The sequence below is a fragment of the Aquila chrysaetos genome, chromosome 6, assembly GCF_900496995.4.
Source record: "Aquila chrysaetos chrysaetos chromosome 6, bAquChr1.4, whole genome shotgun sequence".
Classification (NCBI taxonomy): Eukaryota; Metazoa; Chordata; class Aves; order Accipitriformes; family Accipitridae; genus Aquila; species Aquila chrysaetos.
This window is the reverse complement of record NC_044009.1, coordinates 4,793,652-4,816,593: the sequence shown is the minus strand read 5'-3', so window position 1 is coordinate 4,816,593 and position 22,942 is coordinate 4,793,652. Positions and strand designations below refer to the sequence as shown.

At 46.0% G+C, this 22,942-nt stretch overlaps 1 protein-coding gene across 2 annotated transcripts; it reads left to right on the top strand.

The window, feature by feature from the left end:
• The first annotated feature begins 3,793 nt into the window (after positions 1–3,793).
• Positions 3,794–19,808, top strand: ENO1 (enolase 1). 2 transcript variants are annotated; one of them, XM_030018231.2, is made up of 12 exons: positions 3,794–3,881; positions 9,698–9,791; positions 11,143–11,238; positions 13,848–13,906; positions 14,731–14,800; positions 14,989–15,122; positions 15,288–15,510; positions 17,168–17,365; positions 17,612–17,813; positions 18,198–18,306; positions 18,756–18,814; positions 19,334–19,808. In XM_030018231.2, exons 2-12 carry the CDS (start codon positions 9,707–9,709, stop codon positions 19,401–19,403), a joined length of 1,305 nt encoding a protein of 434 aa, XP_029874091.1. In that variant the 5' UTR covers positions 3,794–3,881; positions 9,698–9,706; the 3' UTR covers positions 19,404–19,808. The 2 variants fall into 2 exon arrangements, with proteins under 2 accessions (XP_029874091.1, XP_029874093.1); XM_030018233.2 differs by lacking the exon at positions 13,848–13,906 and adding an exon at positions 13,500–13,558.
• The last annotated feature ends 3,134 nt before the right edge of the window (positions 19,809–22,942 follow it).

The window sequence follows — 22,942 nt, the reverse complement described above, 5'->3', positions numbered from 1 at the left end:
TCAAACTGGATTACTAGCTACAGTGGCTTTACATTTTCCTGAAACTCTCTGTTCCCGGTGTCCACCCTATTCGCCATACATCTCCCTCATAAACCACGAAAGAAATATATTATTTTAAAAGAGTGCATTGAGTATTTGATTAACTGGTAACAAGCCCGGGTTCCCACAGAAACTCAAGTCAGCTAGCTATCTCATAGCCTTAGGGATGCTCAACCTTTTCTTTAAAGAAAGAGAAAAAGAAAAATCAGGCAGGATACATGACTGAGCAGTGGCATTTTTAACATCAGCTCTGACTTTTAATATGTATGGTACAGTGCAATTTTAAAACTGCTGATCCAGGAAAAATTATACCAACACCTGAACAGTGCCAGACTTCTGATCATGGATGCCTGATCAATGCTGCCTCTAGCTACTGTAGTGCCAGTGTCTTCAGCTGCGCCCTCTCTCGCAGACACTCGATTCAGTGGAGCGGACACGGCTCTTGGCACGGCGTCTGCGGCCAGAACCACGAGTGAGTCCTGCCTGCCGGGTATGGGACCGTGCGAGTAGGAGGGGATGCAGGTTCTCAGCACACAGCTTGTTGCTCACACTCCTGCAAAGGACATTTGCTTGCTTTGTGCTGGTTTTGTGGTCACAAGGAAAGAAGAGCCTAGGCAAGGGACAAGTGGAAGACTTTAGGCTGGTCTTCTACAGCCAGTTCTCTCTCACAGCTTTGCTTCTGTTGAACAGGAATATGGAGCTGCAACAGGCTCAGTGCTCAGCTTCCCAGGCCACAGGATTTGCTTTACACTCCACTTCTACCTGCCACCAAGCTAATTATGACCTTTCATAATATGTCTTCTATTCCCAAAGAGCACCCTACCATACTTCACCGTCAGTCTTTTGCTCAACTACTCAATGTTGAATTTCCCCTGGCCTTAGGCTTTCTTGTGCTCCATCTTCCCTAGGTCATTGTAAGACTCAGTACCTCTACGTGATTTTCCATGCATAGCAATCAAGGGACTTTTACAAAGTGCAATGATGGTGGAGCATCTCTAATCCAGCAGTTATCCAGCATAAAAATCCAGTTTTATGATTCCAGCGTCTGATCGCTCAGGAGCATGTTTTTGCAGGGAATGTTCCCCTCTCATGCCTTTGCACCAGGAAGGGTAAGTCTCCAGGATAAGTCAGAAACTACTGCCAAGGACACAGCTATAAGGGGTATAACGTGCAGTTTTGGGGAGGTTGGCACTGCAAAGAATCATCTACCTACAAAGTGACAGTTTAATTCCAAGGGCTTTTCCTGGCCAATATTGTTTTATTTCAGCTGTGTGCAACCCAGCAGCATTTCAACCTGATTGATGGCTGTGCAGCCCACATGAATCTGCACCCCCAGCGAGGCAGAAAAAGCACAAAAAAACAGCATGCAGTGCCGTTGTGGGCATGTGGGCCATATTGCACTTGGGTTTCAAATGGCGTCTCCTTGCTAAGAGCCTAGGAGTCATGCAGGGGGGCCTCATGGGGTACTGTGTCAGCATGGCGTGCCTAGAGAAGGCGGTCAGTTCAACAGATTTCCTTTGCTTTTTATTAGACTTAAAGCTTGTCTCGGGGGCATGTTCTCAGGAAGGAAAGAAAAATGTGCCCAGAAGAAATGATCAGTCATACTCAGGCTAGAAGGGCGAGGCAGTTTGGAGCAAGCACAAACATAACTAACTTTGCAAGCAACAAAATGGTTTTGTATGGTGCAGTCAGGAGGAACTGGGCACTGTCAAACCACTGGAGCCCCTAGACCCCAACTCCAGGCTTGGGGAACTTCACAGGTTTGATCTTATGTACCTCAAATACTGCAGAGCCAGGCCTCCATCAGTCTGAACACAGGCTGTGTAGTGTCAGGTGAAATGGGAGGAAGCAAACCCAGGGGAATTGGGAGTACACATGGGTACACACATGGGTCTGGGCTCTGCATTGTCCCAGCAAGACAAACATCAGTCCCTGCTTGGGGCTTCACACACTCACAGCTGGGGATGGTACTCTGCCTTGAATGGGAGCAATCATGTCCAGGAGTGAAGGCTCAGGGCATGGGAATGTGAGAAGGGACAAGACCGTGCCTTTTCCAGGTTAGCCTATGGCCCTGTGCAAATGTTTTGACCTTGCAATGGGATTCCCCTCATTGCAGACTCCCTTCCGCAGTGCAATGTGTGACTATCCCTCAGTTAAAAAATATCCTGGAAGAAAAACAGGCTTATGGGAAGCATGGACACAGCTATTCTCCATAATAAACCCACAAAGACCTTGTGGTACAACTCCAACTTATCTAACATAACCAAAGCAGAATATTCCCTGGCAGCCATAACACCAGGGGGAGCCTGGAGGACTGGTGGCAACAAGGGCTGAGGGGGAAGGAGGCATGCCCCCCCACCAGCACCACACCACCCCAGGGTCCAACGCTCCAGCACAAAGCGGGAGATGGAGTGGGGCCTTGCCAAGCCGGTTGCAGGGAACAGCTACCGGGGGGAGTTGGATAGATAGGTCCACGAAGGAACAGGATCCCTCTGCAGTGCCGCAGCTGGGAACAACTCATGTGGGTGGTCATGTTCTTATTAAACACCACAACACGTGGTTACCGCCGAGTCCGTAGAAAGTTGAGTATTACTTTCCAGGGATGGAGGCTTTGCCAGTCACAAAGCACCCAGTTCATTCAGTGGTGCATGGTTCATACTTCACCATAATGCAGCAGACTAAATAATTATCAATGAATAATGTGATGTTTTTTTCAACATCCATGGCGGGACTGGAGCTTTTCAGGATCATGAGTCACTCCATTTTGGCAGTGGCTTTAAATCTGTGGCCTAGTGGTGAGCTCTGTTCTGCTCTATTATCTTTTGGTCACAACACAGTCTTCAAGCAGGTGTCTTGGGGCATCAGATGCCCTTGTGCAGATCCAGGCAAAACACTTGAAAAGGTTTTTGTTCCTGTTGGCACACTAGTACCTGAGGTGTCATAACGAATTGCATGAGGGCTCCTTCTCCACCCCAGGAAGCGTAACGATTATTCACTTCAAAATCAAAGTAAGAATTTACTGTATTTGTAATTAACCTTTCCCTAGAACTAATAAACCCCCGCCTCTCCTCCCAGCCTTCCTCTTGCCAGCGTGCCGCCTTCCTGCCGATTTCAGTCGCCGTTTCTACGCCCACCCCGTGTGCAAGCGCGTCTGTACCTTTCTTCCCAGCAAGCAGGGATGGGATTTCAGTGACGCAGCAGCACTAAGCTGAACTTGTCGGGCCTTGGCAAAATCAAGGCTCAGCTTCCAGCTTGAAGTGACAACGACCACGTGAGGTTCCTCCTCTCTCTCCCCACCGGCCTGTGTCTATGTTCACAGAGGGACGTGCACACTCAATGTACCCCAAGTATCTCTACCGCGCACCAAAGACCCGTTTTCTTTGTCCCCACAGGCGAGCAGAAAAGCCCCCCGGCTGTCGCTGGCTCCGGCGTTTGCCACACGAGGAGAAATCTCCTCAGCGCCGTCCCGCCTTTCCTCAGGCCCGCCCGCCCGCCCGCCCCGCAGCACGCGCCGGGGAGGAGGGGCGCGCGGCTCCGCCCCCCCGCCACCGGGATTTTCCACGAGGCGAACGGCAGAGCCGACAGGGCCGCCGCGGCACGTAGCGCACGCACGCGAGCCCGCCTCTGGCGCGAGGAGCGGGTAGCCAATGGGAGAGCGGTGAAAGACCCGGCCGGCCAATGGAAAACCGGAGAGGAGCTGAGCCGACCAATGGGGGGCGGGAGGAGGGCGGCTCATCTGCATGGGGTGGGCTATAGCCTGCCGTCCGCGCAGCCGCTCGGTCCCAGTCGGAGGTGAGGCGGCGAGCAGGGCTGAGGTGCGGAGCGGGGCTGCTGGGCCGAAGGTGAGTGTGGCGGCGGCGGCGGCAGGGCCTGCCGGCCGCCGGGCCTGCCGGCCGCCAGTGGCCTCAGCGGCCCAGTCAACCACCCCACACACCCCCCCCCCGCAGTTGTACGCGGGGCGAGAGGTCCCGGTGGGGCCGCGGTTTCCCTTCATTTCCTTCCCCGGGCAGCAGTTCCGAAGGCCCCGCCGGCCCCGTGAGATGGGGCCGCGCCGGCTCTGCCCGGGGGCCAGGCCGGGCCTGGGCGGTCTCCGAGGGGGTGCTGGCAGCTGTGGGCGTGCTTCCTGCCACGCAGCGCACCAGCCGCATCGCGGGGGCGGCGGGAGGCCTGCGCCGGCCATAGCTCCGTCAGCGTGCGCAGCGAGGGGGGGTGTGGGTGGGTGTAAAACCTTCCGGGGGATGGGATGGGTCAAGGCTTCTTTCAAAGGCAGGGTTTAACCTCTCTCTCTTAATCATTAACAGTTGCTCTCGGATTGCGTGTCGTGATTTGGACCTTCCCCTCTCTAGTGGCAGTGGATGTCCTTCAGCTACGCATCTCAAATATTTGATGTTTGATGTCAGCACGCAGATCTGTGTGCCTTAGGTCTCCTAGTGGGGTTAATTAAGTGCTAGTTATCGAGGCAGCAGTCGTGGGGAGTAGCACCTGACGACTTGGTGTGTGTCTCTGTATGTTAAGGTGTGGAAGAAATATTGCCTCTTAACCAGCTTGCCTCGTGCAGGGTTGCAGGAGAGGATCTTGGTCTTCCTCCTGTTCCGTTACTTGACTGCTGAGTCACAGGGCAGGGCTGTGACTTTCTGAGCCTGGCAGGAAGTAGTGAAGTTCGTCATCCAAACCCACAGATTGAGGCAATGCAGTTTCAGGCCTCCATCTTATTAAACAACAAGAGAGAAAGTAGTTCAACGTGTCTGTGACTTACTCCCTGCCAGGCATTATTTAAAACACGTTGCATCGTGTTGCAGAGCATAGAGGTGAATTAATACCATGTGGAACACAAGGCAGTAAGATTGGAAGGTGCCCTTTTTGGTCGACGTTTATCCAGTTTTTAGGAGTGCTTCAGCAGTAGGATTGGTATGTGAAGATCTAATATAGTGAGGTCAGTGGTCTAAGGAGCAGTAAACTTTTTTTCAGAGTGGTGATAGTGTGAGACTTGTAGTCTTATGGGACTTTGAAGTGTCATGTAAGACTTACACTGATAACTGTATGGCAGTTCTGTAACAAGACACTGACTAGGATAGTTCTTTCTATGGCCAAACTTTACTCTTGTTTTTTAATGGCCATTCAGGTGCTTGCAGTGCTCAGTCTTAACCCTGTCTTAAGAGAAATGTGGCTACAGAATAACTCACAAATACAGCTTTTGGTGGTAAAGTTGGCTGTAAACAAAACCTCTGGAAATTATTTTAAGTTGGAGTAGCCCACTTTGATGTTAGAGTACTGCATGCACTGTGCAGAGGATGGGATCAAACAGGGAGTTAAGTGGTGATTTCTTGGATTTCAGTTGATAGCAAAGGTAGTACCCAGAACTGGCAGTGGCGCAGTGGGCTGTAACTTAGCCTTGAAGTAGGTAACAACGTGTGCTGCTGGGAAGGCCAGCAAAGCTGGTGTGTGTGGCCCTCCTCCTAAAGGGAGACACTGACCTTGCCAGCAGATCATAGTACCAAAAAAAAGGTTTAAGGCAATGCATGCATTAAATACCTCTCTGATATTTGTGTGTGTTTGGCTAGCTCCATCACTAAGTACAAAGGTCTGGAGCAGGCAGTGCCACTGATGAGCTCTCTTGAGTTCAGTTAGCATTTTTACAGCTAGACCTGTGTGTGGGCTGACTCACTTTCTAGATGAGTTGACTGAATTGGTTGAGGCAGAACACATAATGCTCAGCTTCTGATGAGCTAAACAGCATCAGATTTTTACCCAGGAAGAGCTCAGTGGGAAAACTGTTTCTTGAACACAGAAGTGGGTGGGTTTGTAAAATGAGCCAAAAAAACCCCAAACCAATGGTGTGAGGAATCTCTGGAATGGCGCAGTGCTGTGAAATGCCTCCTTCTAAAGAAAAGGGAGGGACTGCTGGAAAGGTCATTTGTCAAGGACACTTGAGTATCATGTCAAACCTGGCAGACATTCCCAACGGAAGCTCTTGCAGTGTGTATTCCTAAAGTGCCACCTTCTTTGTGAAGGTGAACAAACAGTTCTTGGACTGCGCTAAGACTTTCTGTGAGCTGGCTGTGCTTTCGAAGAGTAAGGCACCTAATGTTTTGTTGCAGAGCTATGGTTCTGAAAATGGAAGTAAGGCATAGCAGGTGCCAGCCTAATAACCTCTGAAAGTCCTTTTCAGATAAATGGAGATTCTTTCTATTAGCCATTGCTCAGTGCAAGTGCGGAGAGATAAGTGTTAGCATGGTAGGGACTGATAACTGGAGAGTTGCAGGGATTTATTTCTAGCTTGCATATTCACTGATTAAAGTTAAGTAGTGGCAGCACAAAGGCCAGCTTGAACCAAGTTGTCTTGCTGCTTAGGTTAGTCATATGTCAGTGTGTGGGTCTTACTGTAAAGCAGGCAATAGCTAAAGTCTTTGAGCTGCCTATACAATATGCTGCTTAGAGGCAGGACAGCTGGAAGGGACACTAAAGCCAAGGGGACAAACCAAATGGCTACCTGTGTTTTTAACATGGGGAGGGAAAATTTGCTGTGGAGGAAGAATAGTGTATGAAGTTAACCCCCACACACATGCTCTATATAGGCAGCAGTATTTTGAAGGTCCTGTTTTCTTAACTTTGCAGTAACTGCAGAGAGATTCATAGCCATTTCTGTAAACAGGGTTACCACCCACACTGGCTTGCCAAAAAGCTGGCTTCCAGACAGTTCTGCTTCTGAGGCTGAGCTTCTCTGCAGATGAGCTGGGTTTGGTGCCAGTCGATGGCTTGCAGGCCTTTGTATGACTTAATTTTTAAAATGTAGCTGAGCTTACTGCAGTTTTATTAAGGAAAAGTGTATAGATATGTGAGAAAGGGGGGAAAAGCAAGTGTTCAAAAGATTGTGGTGATTTTTTTTTCCTTTTAGGAGGAAAAGCTATTTCTGTAAGTACTCAAGATGGTGTAACTATTAATGCGAGTTCTTAATTAGAGCTGTGACTGTCTGTTTCTATTTCAAGATAGGTTGCGTTCAGCTCTGAACAGCTGCTGTGCATACTAAGAACTGTTGCACTTTAGTCTTTTATCAGAAAGAATTCTAACTAGTAGCAGAGATTTCCTGTCTTAGGATTACTTGGCTGCTCTTACGTGGTGAGGTGACATTCCCTCAGATCTCTCTGGAAACAAGGCTTCTGGTTTTAGACTGTTCTTCCCACCTAGGTTGAGAATTCTGTCCTCAATGTAAGACTCTAACTCTCATCAAGTATAAAAAGTTTTCCCAGTTGAAGTAGTGTGAAGTGATGTTTTTGAACTGTTTGTATGACTGCAGGTGTTACATGAATGTCAAGCTGATGGTAGCAGCAGCAGCTGCTGCATTGCTGCATGCTGAGAGGAGTGCAAGGCTTGTGAGGTCTCTGGGGAGGGTGTCTGAGGGGATTTCTGTGCCCCTGGCACCCTTGGGCTGTGTGGGAGAGGGACCAGGCAGCAGGTCTCATGAGGGTTGACTGAGAGCTGGGTGATGCCAGCTGTGCCAGTGGCCAGTTCAAGCTGCTGGAAGCCTCTAGGGAGCACCAATAACCAGTGTGGAAACAGGGAGAGGTGTCTGTTGGGAGCAGCATCAGCAGTTTGCATGGCAGCTCTTGTGGGAAGGGTGTGCCAGTTTTTGTGCTGCTGCTTGCTCTGTTCACCTGCAGGCTTAGGCTGCAACTTTATGGTCACCCCAGCTCAACTGGTGGCTGTGCAAGCCTACCCAGAAGCTTGAGGTCTGCAGGTAATTAGAAGGATGGCATCTTGCAAAAGAATTACCACTTTATTAGTGGACTCTTCCCTGCGCCCCCCCCCCCCCCCCCCCCCCCCCCCCCCCCCAGAACTATAAGGAGACTGTGACCTGCTGAAAGAAAATGGTGTCCACCTGCTGCAACTGCAAGGTTGTGGCTGAAACCCAAACAGAAGCACTACAGCTTAACTATGCTGATGTCTCTACCCAAACAGTCCTCTCGAGGACTGGAATAGCTGTCCAGACCTTGGGTTGCATAGAGCTTCAGTAAATGGAAATCCCCCTGGCACATGAAGGCAGCAGTGGATGTCATAGCTGCAAGTGCAATCATGGGAAAAACTCCTCGAACAAGTAGCTATGTTACAGGAGAAGCTCAACAGGCAGTGCAATAGATGTGAGCAGGAGAAAGATAGATGGTATTGTGCACTGCCTCAGGCTGAGCAACAGCCCTGCTTTAATGCTGTGCAAGGGAAAGGTAAGCCTGACTTCAACCTTGAGCTAACTGATGCAAGTAGCAGTAGTTCATGAGATGGAGGCTGGACCCTTGTCACCACCTGGGGTGGAAGGATCTTCCCTAGTCCTCTGAAATGCTCCTGTGTAACAGGCGTGATGCTCTGGGGTCAAAGAATGAAGAGCATGTGAGTAATAGATGGGATGCAGGAAAAGCAAACCATGCAAAGTTGATCCAACCACCCACCTGCATTAGAACTGGTGCCACCAGAAAAGCATGTAAGGTATTAGTAATTAGAGATTCCTCACTGAGAGGCACTGAAGTGCCCACTTTCCATTGAGACAATTTCTCTAGAGAAGTTTGCTGCCCTACGAGAAGCTTGCATTCGTGACGTCACTGAGAGGCTGCCAAGCTTGGTGAACCCTATGAATTATCATCTGCTCCTGTTATTCTATGTAGGGTCTAATGGTAGTGCAACGAGGTAACTTAGAAACATTAAAGGAGACTATGTCCTTTGGAGCAATGTTAAAAGGATGAGGAGCACAGGTGCTGTTCTCCTCTATCTTCCCAGTCAGAGGAAGGGGTGGAGGAAGGAGGAGATGAATTCAACAGGTGATTGCCTGGCTGTCTAGCTGGTGCCATCCTCATGATTTTGGCTTTTATGATCATGGATCAACCTTTGAGAAGCTGGGTCTTTTGGGAGCTGATGGGATTCACCTGATGAAGTGGGGCAAGAGCATTTTTGCCAACAAGCTGGCCAGACTTACAAGGAGAGCTTTAAACTAGTCTTAGTGGGGGGGAAAGAGATGGAGTTTTGAGTAACAAAGAAGAGTGAGATGCTACTGATATATTAGGAACCAACAGGGAAACAGTTGTGAAATGCCTCAAAGGAATTCAGGCTTGTTCTAAAAAGCTGGCAGGGTCTGTAGCCCAACTGAAGTGTCTCTATACCAATGCATGCAGCGTGGGTAACAAACAGAAGGAGGTGGATGCCCTTGTGCACCTGGAAAGCTATGATATAATTGGTATTGCTGAAACTTGGTGGGATGAATCACATGACTGGAGTGCTGGCATCGATGGCTCTAAGCTGTTGAGGAGGGACAGGCAAGGAAGGAGAGGTGTGGGGATTGTCCTTTATGTGTTTAAAGAAAGATTGATTGCACAGAGCTGTGTTTGAAGAATATTGATGAACAAGTTAAAACTGAAAGTTTTAAACAGAGACGGTTGATTTAGTTTGGATATAAGGAAGAAATTTTTTATGATGAGGGTGATGAGACTGGAAGAGGTTGCCCAGGGAAGTTGTGGATGCCCCATCATTGGAAGTGTTCAAAGTCAAGTTGGATGGTGCTTTGAGCAACCTGATCTAGTGAAAGATGTCCCTGCCGATGGCAGGGGTGCTGAAGTAGGTGATCTTTGAAGGTCCCTTCCAAATCATTCTATGATTAATGCTAAACTCTTCTTTTCAGGTATTAAACATGTCTATTCTCAAGATCCATGCCCGTGAAATCTTTGACTCTCGTGGGAATCCCACTGTTGAGGTAGACCTCTTTACCAACAAAGGTGAGTCCTTAGCTGTAGATGTTTATTCCTTTCTTGTATCTGATAAAACTGAAGAGACAGTCAGAAGTATACAAATTGTCCTGTTCTAGCAGTGCAATTGTCCTTACTTTTTCCTTCATACCTATAACATATTGCAGAGCTTGTTATTGGACTTGGAGGAAAAACCTCTACCTCATTCTACTGGGGTGAATTTGCTGAGCTCGAGATACTGGCCTGGACAGTGAAGCATTTTTTGAAGTGTGCTGCTGCTTACAGTCTAAATTGTGCAAGTGTTAATCCAAACCTGCTGTCCTCCCCTTGCCCTGAGCGTAAACTGGGATAGCGCTTACAAACTCAGTGTTAATAAGGCCTTCGTTCCTGTCCTTAAGCAGCTGCTAATGGTCTTAGTTTTCAGTGTTCCCTAAACTCTGTGTGACTGCACTTGAGGTTTAATTCTTGATTTGTCTAGCAGTAACTTTGTGTAATGAAACAGTTTTCTGCTGCAGAGTTGAATCTTGGGTAATGGTTTCTTCTTTCTGTAAGTACTCGGGCATGACTAAACTTGTCTAATTGGGTTTTCACATATAACATCTTATATTTTTAATTATTGCAGGACTTTCCCTTGGTTTGTTAGTTGTTCATCTCATATCTGATAGGATCTGACAAAGGCATTGTGCAAACACATACCAGTGTGGTTTGGTGGAATGAGCAAACACAATAGCTGTAATACACTAACTAAATAGCTGATCTTTCTGCCTCAAAAGATTAATGCAGTCATTTAATGAGATTGCCCCTACTAAGCTCTTTGCTGTAGTGGGATAAGGGAAAGACTGGAGACTGGCATCTTGAAGCACAGGCAGAACAGACTCCAGTGTACTGACTTGCTCAAAGTTCAGCATCCTTGGTTGGAAGAATGGGCTGTCTGGATGGCTGTGCTGTTGCCGGAAGAGCTAAGAACTCATATTAACAAAATAGGCCTCCTAATTGTCCCTTTTATGCTGCATCTTAGAAGAATTTAAGAGCTTGCCTGCCAAACTGAGCTCAAAAGTAGGTTCAGTGAATAAATCTCCCCTTTTTGGAAGGGGAATGGATGACTTTTCTAACTTAAACACTTGAAATGCACAATGGAAGAGAATGAGTGAGTCAGCTTGCTGTTGATCAGCATGAGGGAGACACTGATGAGTTGGTGATGCTGAGAAGGAGCAGACAGCTCTTTCAGGATCAGTGTATAAGTGAGCAGAGATGTGGTTTAGAGATTACCTCTCCCATCTCCAGGGATGGAAGTATGTGGTAGGTTGGGATGGTGTATGGGTGGGCAATGCTTTTGAGGGTTTGAATGTGCTAAGAGAGTTCTTGTTTCTGTTGTAAACAGGTCTGTTCAGAGCTGCTGTTCCCAGCGGTGCTTCAACTGGCATCTATGAAGCTCTGGAGCTTCGTGACAATGACAAGACACGCTACATGGGGAAAGGTAAACCTGAATTTTGGTACCCAGCTTGGCACGTTATAATGACTGTGCTGCTGTGTATGTTTATGCCAGATTGTAGCAGAGGACACAGGGGCTCCTTTATTGCTGTCCACATTCTGTACAAGGTATGGCAATTAAGCAAAAGCAATAGAGATTAACAGTAAGATGATAGCAATGCATACCGCACGTAGGCTGTGTGGCTGGGGCAGATGTAAAGCACAGACTGCTGGATTTTCCAGGGGAAAATGTGGAGAGTGACTCTGCCTCCAGCAGCGCAGCTACATAGTGGTGGAGATCACTGTACTTCTGTAGGTGGATACATGGAGCTCAGGCATGCCAGCTAGGTGATCATGTCTCTAGTACAGTATACCCCAACATACTTTGTTAGGCCACTCCTGTTGCCCTGCATGTTGGTGCATGTCAGAGTACAGAGTGCTTCAGTAGGGTGTTGTAAGAGCATCTGAACTACCTGCTCCTGAAGGCTGGGTGATACTGCAGCTAGTCACAAGATCTCTTCATAGACCAAATTTTCAAAGAACTGTTAAATGTATCTGCTCTGGTACTATAGGCTCCTTCAATCCCAGCATGTTAAATTCTGAACCTGAGGTTTAGGCCAGCTGCTGACCACAGCTTATGTGTAGCTTTACACTGGTAATCATGGAAGATACTTTTGTTTCAGACTGCATAATAAAGCCACTTTTAGCTTTTTGTCTGTCATGGTAGGTAGCCAGGGTACTTAAGTTCATGTTAGTCGTGTAATATTTTAGTTGGCTGGGGACAGGTTGTATGTTCTGAAAGGAAACTAAACACAGTGGTCACTGGACTGGCTTGGGAACAAGTATGGGGGAAAACAAATAGCTGCATACAAGATGTCATTACCTAGTAAACATCCTAATAGTAATTCTTATGACAATTCTGAGAGCTTGGACAGATAGGACTCCTTTTCAGCTTGCTGCTGTAAAAGCATTGGTGATGCCTTCCAAGTATATGCAATCAACTTAACTTTTGGCTGGGAGAGGGAATTACTTGTCTTCAAACTTTTCTGCCAGTCCAGTAAAAGAAAGCTGAAATATTTTGTGCATATAAAGAAAGAGTGGTTAGAGTGGCTAACTACTGAATTGAACTCTGAGAGCCTTGTCTGAGAAGATTCATGGTTGTTACTACTTCAACACAGAATAAACTCTTAGATGACTGAATATCCCAGAGCTGAATAGCTTATGCTGTTGACCTAGGGCACTTTTCCTTGAGAAGAGTAAATGTGTACTTACTTCAGTGTGCTAAATATGTGTGTGTTTAGACCTGTTCAATCTGATCCTGCAGGCAGTTTTTTGTGGCACTTAGCTAGATGGTAGTCTGAGCTTCTACAACAGACTGTCACAGCTGAAGGTTTTTGTCAGCTAGGGAGTAACATGAGTTATGAAAAAATAATTGCCAAATGGAATGAGTTGCAGGTAGCTGGTAGGTCTTCTGTAATATAAATCTGCAGACTTAGACCATTTAAAAGACAATTAATATGGTTCAGGGTGCACTTAATTAGCTTTCACCAGTTCTGAGGCTTAAGTCTTTGGAAATCTTTAACCACCATACAGGGATGTTGGTATTCCTTAGGCTAATATTGGTAGCTGGCTAATGATGGTCTCTGCTTATGGGGCAAAAAGCAGTTCATACTGGAACTTCTGGTTTGCACAATGGTAGGTCCACATAGATTAAAAGGATGGTGCTGTGTTCATGCTTTATGCCCTGTCTGAAGCCAGGAGCAGGCAATTTCTGTTCCTGCATCCAGGTGCAAGAGACAGTGTACTTCAGCATTGTATCAAGTGTAAAACATATGGTAAGGTGATGCGTTAGCAATGTTACAGAATAATAGCAAATAGTGAAATGCCTGAGCTGCTGCATGCTTAGCTTCTGGGGAAACCTTTTTCTTTCCCCTTACTCATCCATTCTATGAATGGATAGGAATAGCCTATCCTAAAACCTTTTCTAAATGCTGTCATTCAGCCACTTGAGGCTTGGGTCCACAATGGTGTTTGCAATAGTATGGAAACCTGGATGTAAGGACCAAATACAGCCTTGCTGGCTGATGCACAGTTTCCTCTACCCTTTGAACCCTTTTGTTTCTAGTCTGCTGCTCAGTATCAGACACTTGCTGACTTGTAGGTCTGTTTACCTATTTGTGTCCTTTTCTTTTTCTTGCATGACTGGCTTTGGTTTTGGCTGAGTCTTCATCTCTTCCTTGATTCTCTTGTCCATTTCGCTTCTGTCAGGTGTATCCAGAGCTGTTAAATATGTTAACGAGTTCCTGGGGACAGCATTGTGTACACAGGTAATGGATGTGCTTTCAGTGCAACCTTGTCACTTGGATGAATTTCTCCAGTGCATGGTCTTGCAAACTAACATTGCAGCAGGCATTCCTAGACGATGCTTACTTCATGCAACTTCCATTCAATTGAGGTGACCTCTATAAGTGTTCAGATTTGGCTGTAAGCTCAGGTTGGATTGGGGTTTGACTAGCATGAGGTGGTATTCTTGATTTTTATTGTTACTGAGATCACCTACTAATGCCTGCATAGCCAGTGTGGTTGACCTGTGTCTGATTTGCTTGTTCCTTCCAGGTGTCTCAAAAGCTGTTGAGCACGTCAATAAAACAATTGCACCTGCACTGATTAGCAAGGTAGGAGCAATCTGTCTTCTGCTAACATCAGCTAATGCTGGTCCAGTGTGTCCTAACTAATGGGTTGTCTCTCTAGAGACAGTTAGAGGAACTGTATTACGAGGCGGGGAGTGTTAGCCTGTGTATTGGAGTGCATGTGAACAAACTTACCTACAGGAATTGCTTTACTTAATGGCTGCATATCTGACACTTAATCAAAACAATCTCTAGTAGCCTAGTGTTGTGTGCAGAAATACTTAAGCACCTGGGAACTTCAGTGGTGTGCAGTTAAGATACAAGCTGCTTTATGCATAAAAGGGTGGCTGAATGATGGGGAGGGGCTGGGTTTTATCCAAGCTGGCTAATTTGGAGGGGAATCTGAGGGGATCTTAGTAAAGTCTGCTTCAGCGAGATTCCCATGCGCTTTGTGGGCACTAGCCGCTAGCTAGAAAGGATGGTGCAAAACTAAGTGTTAATGCATAAAGTGATTGCACGTGCTTAGTGACAATTCTGAACATTATGTATTAAGTTACAAATGTGCGTATGTTGCGATCAAGCTGGTTGTCTTTGAGCTTGCACTGAAAGGGCAGGAGGCATAAACTGGACCTTTTTCCTATGCTATGCCAGGCAGATAGTAGTGTAAATGTCAGGAAGCCAAGGGACATGATAGCCTTACAGAAGATGCTGCTGTGTGATCATGACAAGAACTAGTCTCTTCAGCTGTTGGTAGCTGCCCTTAGGCAAGTGTTGGTGCCTGCCAGGGAAATAAAAAATGCAGTGGGTAGGTAAGAGTTTGTAGAGCCATGTTTGGTGTCAAGCAGTGCTTTGCTTGCTTCTCTCTGCAGAATGTCAACGTTGTGGAGCAAGAAAAGATTGACAAACTGATGCTGGAAATGGATGGATCGGAGAACAAATGTAAGTGGGCTTTGTGTTGCAGTGAGGTGTGACAAGATGGATTTTGGTTTATAGAATTCTATCTTGCCGTATCAGAAACAATGGGCAGTGCATGGCATATGCTGTGCACTTCCATAATCAAGACCATGGTGCTGGTATTGCTGAGTCTCTTTATGAAGACTTACATAAAAAATTTCTTCTTATTTCAGCCAAATTTGGTGCCAATGCCATCTTGGGTGTATCTCTGGCTGTATGCAAAGCTGGTGCTGCTGAGAAGGGTGTCCCCTTGTACCGTCACATTGCTGACCTTGCTGGAAATGCAGAAGTCATTCTTCCAGTTCCTGTAAGTCTTGGTAGGGCTAGCGCAAGACTTGATCTGACCAGGTGCTTCATGATGTCTTGTGGTCTTGGATCAAGTTTTCTAGAGAATGAAGAGTTTTAACATAAATGCTGGTATCAATTTACCCTGAAACATTCTAACTTGACTTTTGTTTTTGGTTACTCCAAGGCTTTCAATGTGATCAATGGTGGCTCCCATGCTGGCAATAAGCTGGCTATGCAGGAGTTCATGATCCTCCCTGTGGGTGCTGACAGTTTCAAGGAGGCAATGCGCATTGGTGCAGAGGTCTATCACAATCTAAAGAATGTAATCAAGGAGAAGTATGGCAAGGATGCAACCAACGTGGGTGATGAGGGTGGCTTTGCCCCCAACATCCTGGAAAATAAAGAAGGTAAGAATGAGCTAAGAAGTGTGGGAGGAGGTGTAACTGTTAGCCAGAGAATAAAGACCATACCTGTCCAGTATGACTGGAAAGCAAGATGAGTAGGTTGTAGGACTTGCTGCTGTTTCTTTGCTCTGCTTATCCTGACAGACTTTCCAAGAAGCCACACTGCTGTGGTCCCGTATAGGACCACAGAGCTATTCCCTTGAACATCGGTTTATGCAGCTTGAGAGGATGGCTTTGACTTCCATACCTCATTACTGTTTCATTCCTGTAGCAGCTTAAGGGAATCTTACCCCCTCCCCGTTGAAAAGTGGTATGGGAATGTCTGCATGCATTGCAGGTTTCCCAGAAGTCAGTAGTCTAAGTTCAGTGGAGTTTGTTTTTCTGCTGACAAAGGAGGAAAACAGTTTCAGCTATGCCTGGTAGTGTGTGGGAGTGCATGAAGGCTTCCCTGGGAAGTTGAAGCTTTTGTTGCTTCTGCAGCCAAACAGTTCTGTTCAGAAACCTGTTGGAGGAGGGAGGCAGTTTGTCTTGTGGAAAGTGAAATGCCTGTTCCTACAAAAACTGTACCAGAAGAGCTGTTTTTCTGCCTCTTCTGCAGAAATGAAGCTGCTAATAAGCCAGTAGAATACTAGAACTCTTAAGTTACTTGTTACTTTAAAGCTGCTAGTTATATTATTGTTGAAGGTGGCCTCTGAACTGTTTTGCCTGACACTGAAGATACTGAGCCAGCACCAGAAATCAGGGTGTTTCTGAATACCACAGCCACATGCAGCTCTTGCTAGGTCTGTACCCTAGCAGACATCAGTGAATATGACCTTGAATGACCATTACAGTCCAAGGAATTTGTGTTGCTGGCAGCAGCTGCTTTTGCAGTTTGGACTACATTAACATCTTTAAAAAAACAAACCAAACAAAAAAAACCCAACCTAACCAAAACCTCCCAAAAAACCAAACAAAAAAACCCAAACCCACAAAAAACCCCCAAACAAGAACACTTGATCTAAACTTCCTACTGTAAAGAGCCTGGTTGATCCAACTGCTTGGCTTTGAGTCAGGGGTGATTGGGAGAGTCTTAGTGGTTGTGACCATACTGAATTTCCTTGCTTGGACTCTGCCAAACATGGTAGCATAGTGGGTAGTATTCAGATGTGTCTACTGAGTAGTTCTAGTCCTGCATATAAATGTTAAAGTGGAAAACGGGTAGATGCAAAGAGAGGGTGCCCTGTGCAGAGGCAGGCTGTGTATCACATTGCCTGTCGGGTTTGGATGCTTACCGCTTTCATGGTCAACGCCTGATCTGGAGCTGAAAGGGACTAAACTGCAGTCACTACTTCCTGCCCACGTGCATAAAGCTGAAAGAGGATGTACTACCATCTAGTATTAAGCTTTCTGGGCTGACATGTAGTCCTGCCTGAAGAGATTATGAATCCCATAATGGTGTCTCAAGAGTATTACAAGCTAAAAGCAGTATTAAAAGTAAAATCTTGTTCCAGTCACTTCAGAAGTGGGAGCGTTTAAGAACCTGTTCTGTGGGGCCTTTGGGCTTTCTGTAGGGGATAATGGAGATTCTTTGCCAAGTGAATGTAGTGTTGCTGGTAAATGAATAGCTCTTGAGCTGAGATGTTTTGTGGGAACTCAGAAGTACCTTACCATGTTTCAGCTTTGGAGCTGCTGAAGACTGCTATCAGCAAGGCTGGCTACACTGAAAAGGTTGTCATTGGCATGGATGTGGCTGCCTCAGAGTTCTACCGTGATGGAAAGTATGACCTGGACTTCAAATCCCCTGATGATCCCAGCAGATACATTTCTCCTGATCAGCTGGCTGACCTGTACAAGGGCTTTGTCAAGAACTACCCCTGTAAGTTGTTTGTCAACAAGAAGCATGGTAGTAGTGGTGAGTAGGGGTTGATTGCTGAAGGAAAGAGTTAGGGTGCAGCCTCCCTTATAAGAGGGATCGAGAGCAGAACAAACAGCTAGCCTTTTAGGAGTCTTAGGAATGTTCTTGGAGGTGGATAATACTTGGCTGCAGCGCTTTGGTGCCACTGATTTCAAACAAGACCTTTCAGGGTGCCATTGTCTTAAAGCTCCTTGTATCTCTCTACAGTGGTGTCCATTGAAGATCCGTTTGACCAGGATGACTGGGCTGCCTGGAAGAAGTTCACTGGCAGTGTTGGCATCCAGGTGGTTGGTGATGATCTGACTGTGACCAATCCTAAGCGTATTGCCAAGGCTGTGGAGGAGAAATCCTGCAACTGCCTCCTTCTTAAGGTCAACCAGATTGGCTCAGTGACAGAGTCTCTGCAAGCGTAAGTTCTCCCCTCTTCGCCATGCCAGGGAGGGTCATTGTCTAATTGATGGAGATGAACCTATAGACCAGAGTTAGTGGAATAGAAATCTGTTGATTGGCCATCTGTGAGGGAGAACAATGGTTAACTAATAGAGGATATCGACAAGTAAACCTGTACCTTTGTGGTCTTGAAGTCCTATAGGCATATCAAACAACTTTACTGGGTCTAAGCATGTGTAAAAGCAGCTCTTTATCACTGTGTTGTCACGTAATCCTAAGATGTACCAAGGGGCAGTTCTGTCTTGCCAAAGCAAGGAATGCCTGCCACTTGGCATCATAGCTAGAGCAAAGGCTGCTAAGCGAACAGGGATGGTGTGAGGCTTTATCTGTTTCTTTCTTCTAGCTGCAAGCTTGCCCAGTCCAATGGCTGGGGTGTGATGGTGAGTCATCGCTCTGGAGAAACAGAAGATACCTTCATTGCTGATCTGGTAGTTGGTCTCTGCACTGGTCAGGTTGGTATCTGTGGCTGCTGTAGTTTGCCTCTTTGCTTGATGTGTTAATATGGTGATGAAGCTGTGCTGCACAGTAGATGGGGTCTGCTCTGACTTAAGGCATGTATATTTGCTGTTTCTGTATACAGGAAGCTGATTTGTGTAATGGGAATGTGACAAGGGAACATGTTATCTTGTGTAAACTCACCTTTAACCACTAATTTAAAAAAAATCTTAGTCAACTCCAGTGGGTATATCAGGTTTTCCTGATACTGAAGCTCCTAGCAAATGAACACTTTATTGCTCCCAAGCCCTATCCAGTTGTGAGTATACAGATATTTAGAGTCTGATGCTGAAACCAAGCTTGTGATTATGCTTATAATTCTCAACAGAATAGAATAGTTTTGTGTTAGCATCTGTGGCCTTATTTCTGCTGTAGTTCTTTACTAACTTTCTGATTTCCCTTTCAGATCAAAACTGGTGCCCCTTGCCGATCTGAGCGTCTAGCTAAGTATAACCAGCTGCTGAGGTGAGACTTTCAGGGGGAAAAGGGTTGAGGGTTAAGTCTGACATAGAATGGCTGTTCCAGTAATGCATTTGGGGAACAGCTTGGTCTTCTGCATCTCAAACACTCTGCAGCTTAAGGACAAACTGACACTGGCAGAGGCAGCTTTGGGCTGGTGCTGCACTTGCAGAGCTGACTGTAGGCTAAATGATGAGTTGGATGGGTAATGCCCATAACAGATATGCTAAAGGGGAACATCATACAGGGTGTGCTGCGATACTAGATGTGAGACATTGTCCTTCTGTCTGCATGATGCCGTTCCCTTGGGCAAGCACTTAAAATGTTTGGGCAAAGCTATGTAAGGTGGGTGATGCTGACCAGTGCAGTTAAACATCTGTATAACTGAAGTTGCTTGGTGGGACTCTGTGATAGTATCTTCAGTACCAGGTAGATCGGGTGACTCAGTGTAAGGCCAGCAGCTGTGCTAATGCAGGAGTTACACACTGTCTGCTGACACCTGGCACTCTTTTCCCTTTCCATCAGAATTGAAGAGGAGCTTGGCAGCAAGGCCCGTTTTGCTGGAAGGAACTTCAGGAACCCTTGTATCCACTAAGCTGTGTGGATCAGTCAACCCCTGTTCTGGTTTAAAGCACTAGTCATCTACTTAGATCACAATTACCTATACTAGAAAGATAAGGGCAGCTGAAAGAAAAAGACCAGTTTGCAGGTCCTCTCCCCCTGAGACAATTCCTTCACGTAGTGTTTTCACCAACTCTGATCTGTTACTTGTAATGCTCTACTGCTTTTGTAGAACAGTTCCTGTGGGGGGGTTTCTGTATATTAAACACCCTCTGGGATCATGACCTTGTCACTCTGGGCATAAACACTTTAGTTCCTTTCTCTGCCTGTCTGGTCTTCAATGTTTGGAGCTGTGTGACTTGCAGTGCAGCAAGAGGTACCTGCAAACAGAAATAGTAGTGTTTTTACATGTGATAAATAAAAGCATCAAACAACCCAACAAAGTGTGGCTCTGAGTTACTTTGGGGGAGACTGAGGAGCAGGGATACCTACCTCTGTGTAATCATACCCTGTTTTAAAGCTGTTGCAGGGAGCAAGAGTTGGACTGCTGTCACTGTGGCCATGGGTTGGAGTTAAGTTTCTTAGTGACAAATAGACAAAGAATTGGCTGAATGTATGTGCCTGCAATCAAGAGGTGGCCTTCAAGTATATGTTTAGTCATTTGGAAAGGGGACTAAGAATAGGTTTCTAATCCCTAGATCAACTGTGATCCTGCAGGGGGAGAGAAAAAGCTCAGAGGTTTTCATTTATCAAAGATGAGGTGTATCCTGATAAGTGCCGTGATTAACCTTTATCATGGACTGTTCCAAATGTCTGCTTGTCAGTCTTGTCACAGTATTACTGAAAAAATTTAGTAGTAGCCTTGGCTTTTTTAGCAAAAGGCTTGGCACGGTGTTAACCATGTCGAAAGTGAATTTGTAGCCTCCATCTTGATCTGTTGCTATGAGAAGATGTAGATCAACAGCATGCAAGTTGTGGAACAGTACTATTCCTGAACCCTTGTGCTTTGTTAATAGCACTCTAATATAAGGTGTAATTGAAAGTTGATCCGATAGCTGCACTTTAATTTTTATCCTATTAGTATCTAGGTAGCATATTTCACATGGGAGAAGAAAACACTTCAGGGGATTTCCAGCTGTGTGGGAGCAGATGGTCATAAACAAAAGGCTCATGAGCAAATATTTATATTTCTAAAACCCTTTGTTCAGGTTGCAGCTCTGCTGGTTTGGCTGGGCAGGGAAGGGAAGGCAAGGCAGTGAGGTATTGTAGAGCATATGGCTCATCCTCAGTGTTTGTTCTTGAAGATGAGGAGGAAGAATTCCTTTTTTTTGGGGTTTGGCAAGAGAGTGTTCAGTGGCTCTGTCACTGTTGTGGTTCTATTACTCTGTAGTCATTGTCAGAGCAGCATCCTTGGAGTGGGGAGGAGAGTTGTCATGTTAGTCCCTTAGCAGGCAGGAAAAAGCAAATTATTACACAATTGATGGAACGGTTGTTTAAGCCAGTTCTTGTTGCTTGTGCGGCTTTTTCCATAATGGCAGATTTGTAAGGAAAAGATTAATTTCTGATTTGCTTCAGTGACTATTCTACTAGTCTTAACTCCAGGAAACTAAATCACCTGTGGCTGGAAATTTTTATTATCCGTGAGGAGCCCAACAGTGCCCCGCTGTGGGCGTTGCGTGTGTTGCATTGTGGTGTTGTCAGTCAATTTTCTCTCTTAGGGCTTTAAAACAGTGAGATGGAAACGGCGCATTTAAAGCCAGTGATGCTGCAGGGTACGTGTCATCGTTTACCTTAAAGACTGGATCTTAAAGAACATCTTCAGTTCTAGTTTGGGAAAAAACAACACAGATTTTATTTCGTAAGCTGCAGTTACAAAGTACAGAGCTATAAAATGCTGAGGGGTAAGGACTGTGTGTTATATCTTTAAACAAACCTGTATACCAGTGCTCTGCCATCAGAGGACAAGAAGTATGAGGCGGCCCTGTGAGGAGTAAAGCCAGAACAGAGATGTTTGTGAGCTGCTGGGAGATGCTGGGTCTGCCTAGTACTAGTGTGAGTAATAGCTATGAAAGGATTTAGCACACAGGGAACTGTTTATGGGAAAGCCTGGCTTCCACAGTGTCTATTGATCAATGTTTTTTAACTAGAAAGACTCATCTGTTGTTGGCATTTCCAAAGTATCTTGTCTTGTATAAAGCTGCAACACCAAGAATGCTAAACACCCTTCACATGGGAAAGAAAGAGTTTTTGGCATCTTTGCTATAACTGAAACCATGGAGGGAGGAAAATAACGGCTCTTGTACAATGCCGTGCTTTCTGATGCGAGTAGTAGACTAAAGCTTATGTCTTGAGGGAATGTGACCCCCACTCCCATGAGCTTTCCCACATTCAATATTCAGGAGGAATATTGAACTGTCACCTGGAATGTGGGTATGTTTGGATCCAGGTCTGTGTTTTACGGCGTCCAAAGGAGCATGGACCCGCATCCCTTGGGAATAAGGTGAATGCAGACCCCAATTGCAGTTCAGGCTTCCCTGGCCCCTACAGCCAGTTCAGCAGATGGAGTCTGAAAGCAAATGCAGGCACAGCTGGCTACTTGAAACAAACCTCCCTGCAAAGACAATAATCAGTGCAATGAAAACATCCCTTTGTTGGGCAGTTGGCAACTGTTTCTCCTTATGAGATTTATCTCCGCTGTCAAGCCCTTCTTAAGGAGAGCTTTGCTATAAATACCAAATTTCCAGCCCAAGCTCAGCACATGGTAAATGCCTCCTCTCACACACAGTTGTCCTTTCATAAGGCATTGGCCTAAGCTGGTTGTACTCCATGCAGATTTGAAACCTGGTGCACTTTTCACACATAGCTGATCTCTGAATTAGACCTGTTAAATGAATAAACCAACTAATTGCTCATAAATCCTATCAAGGGATTTTTCTTTTTCTGTCAAAGAGGCAAGCTTGTAATATATGCAAAGTGGTTTAGAAAGCTTTTTAGCAGAACCATCTTGGGAAGCAATAGCATGGCTGTTTCTCACCTGGTACTTCAGAAAGTTAAGTCCAAATTCTCAACCCGCCTTACCTGGGCCTCTATTTACAACTGGTGGTTTTCTTTTAATAGGCATCAGAAAGCAAAAAGAGCTGGGAAATCAGGTCACTGGTTGCTGTAAATTGACAAAGTCCTAAGTGGCAGTACAGCTGTGATGAAATGACTGACATGAGTAGTGGCTGGCACCTGGGCTGCTGTACTTGTGTGCAGCTACATAAACCTGGGGGAAAAAATAAGCCAGTGCACTGAGCTGGAATCTTCCTCTGTTCAGATGAATAGTTTGGTCCCAGCTCTGACAAAAGACCCTTCTACTTCTGCTGGTTAACAAAGCTGCAAGTGAAGCCCGGGTATTATTGCGCACACCTTGTTGTCAGTGCGTGATGGAGAAGTGTTACAGGTACAATTACCAGATGTGTCATGCCTTAAGTAATCAGGACATAGCATGCAAAATGGCAGGGTTAGAAGAACGTTGCTTGGGCTGTAAAGTCAAAAGCTAAAGTCAGATGCTGTTGAACCGTATGCTCCTTC

Coding starts and splice junctions, on each gene's coding strand:
- ENO1 (XM_030018231.2), top strand. CDS start 9,707: ATGTCTATTCTCAAGATCCATGCCCGTGAAATCTTTGACTCTCGTGGG. Junction 15,511..17,167: donor CATCCTGGAAAATAAAGAAG/GTAAGAATGAGC, acceptor ACCATGTTTCAG/CTTTGGAGCTGCTGAAGACT. Junction 17,366..17,611: donor CTTTGTCAAGAACTACCCCT/GTAAGTTGTTTG, acceptor ATCTCTCTACAG/TGGTGTCCATTGAAGATCCG.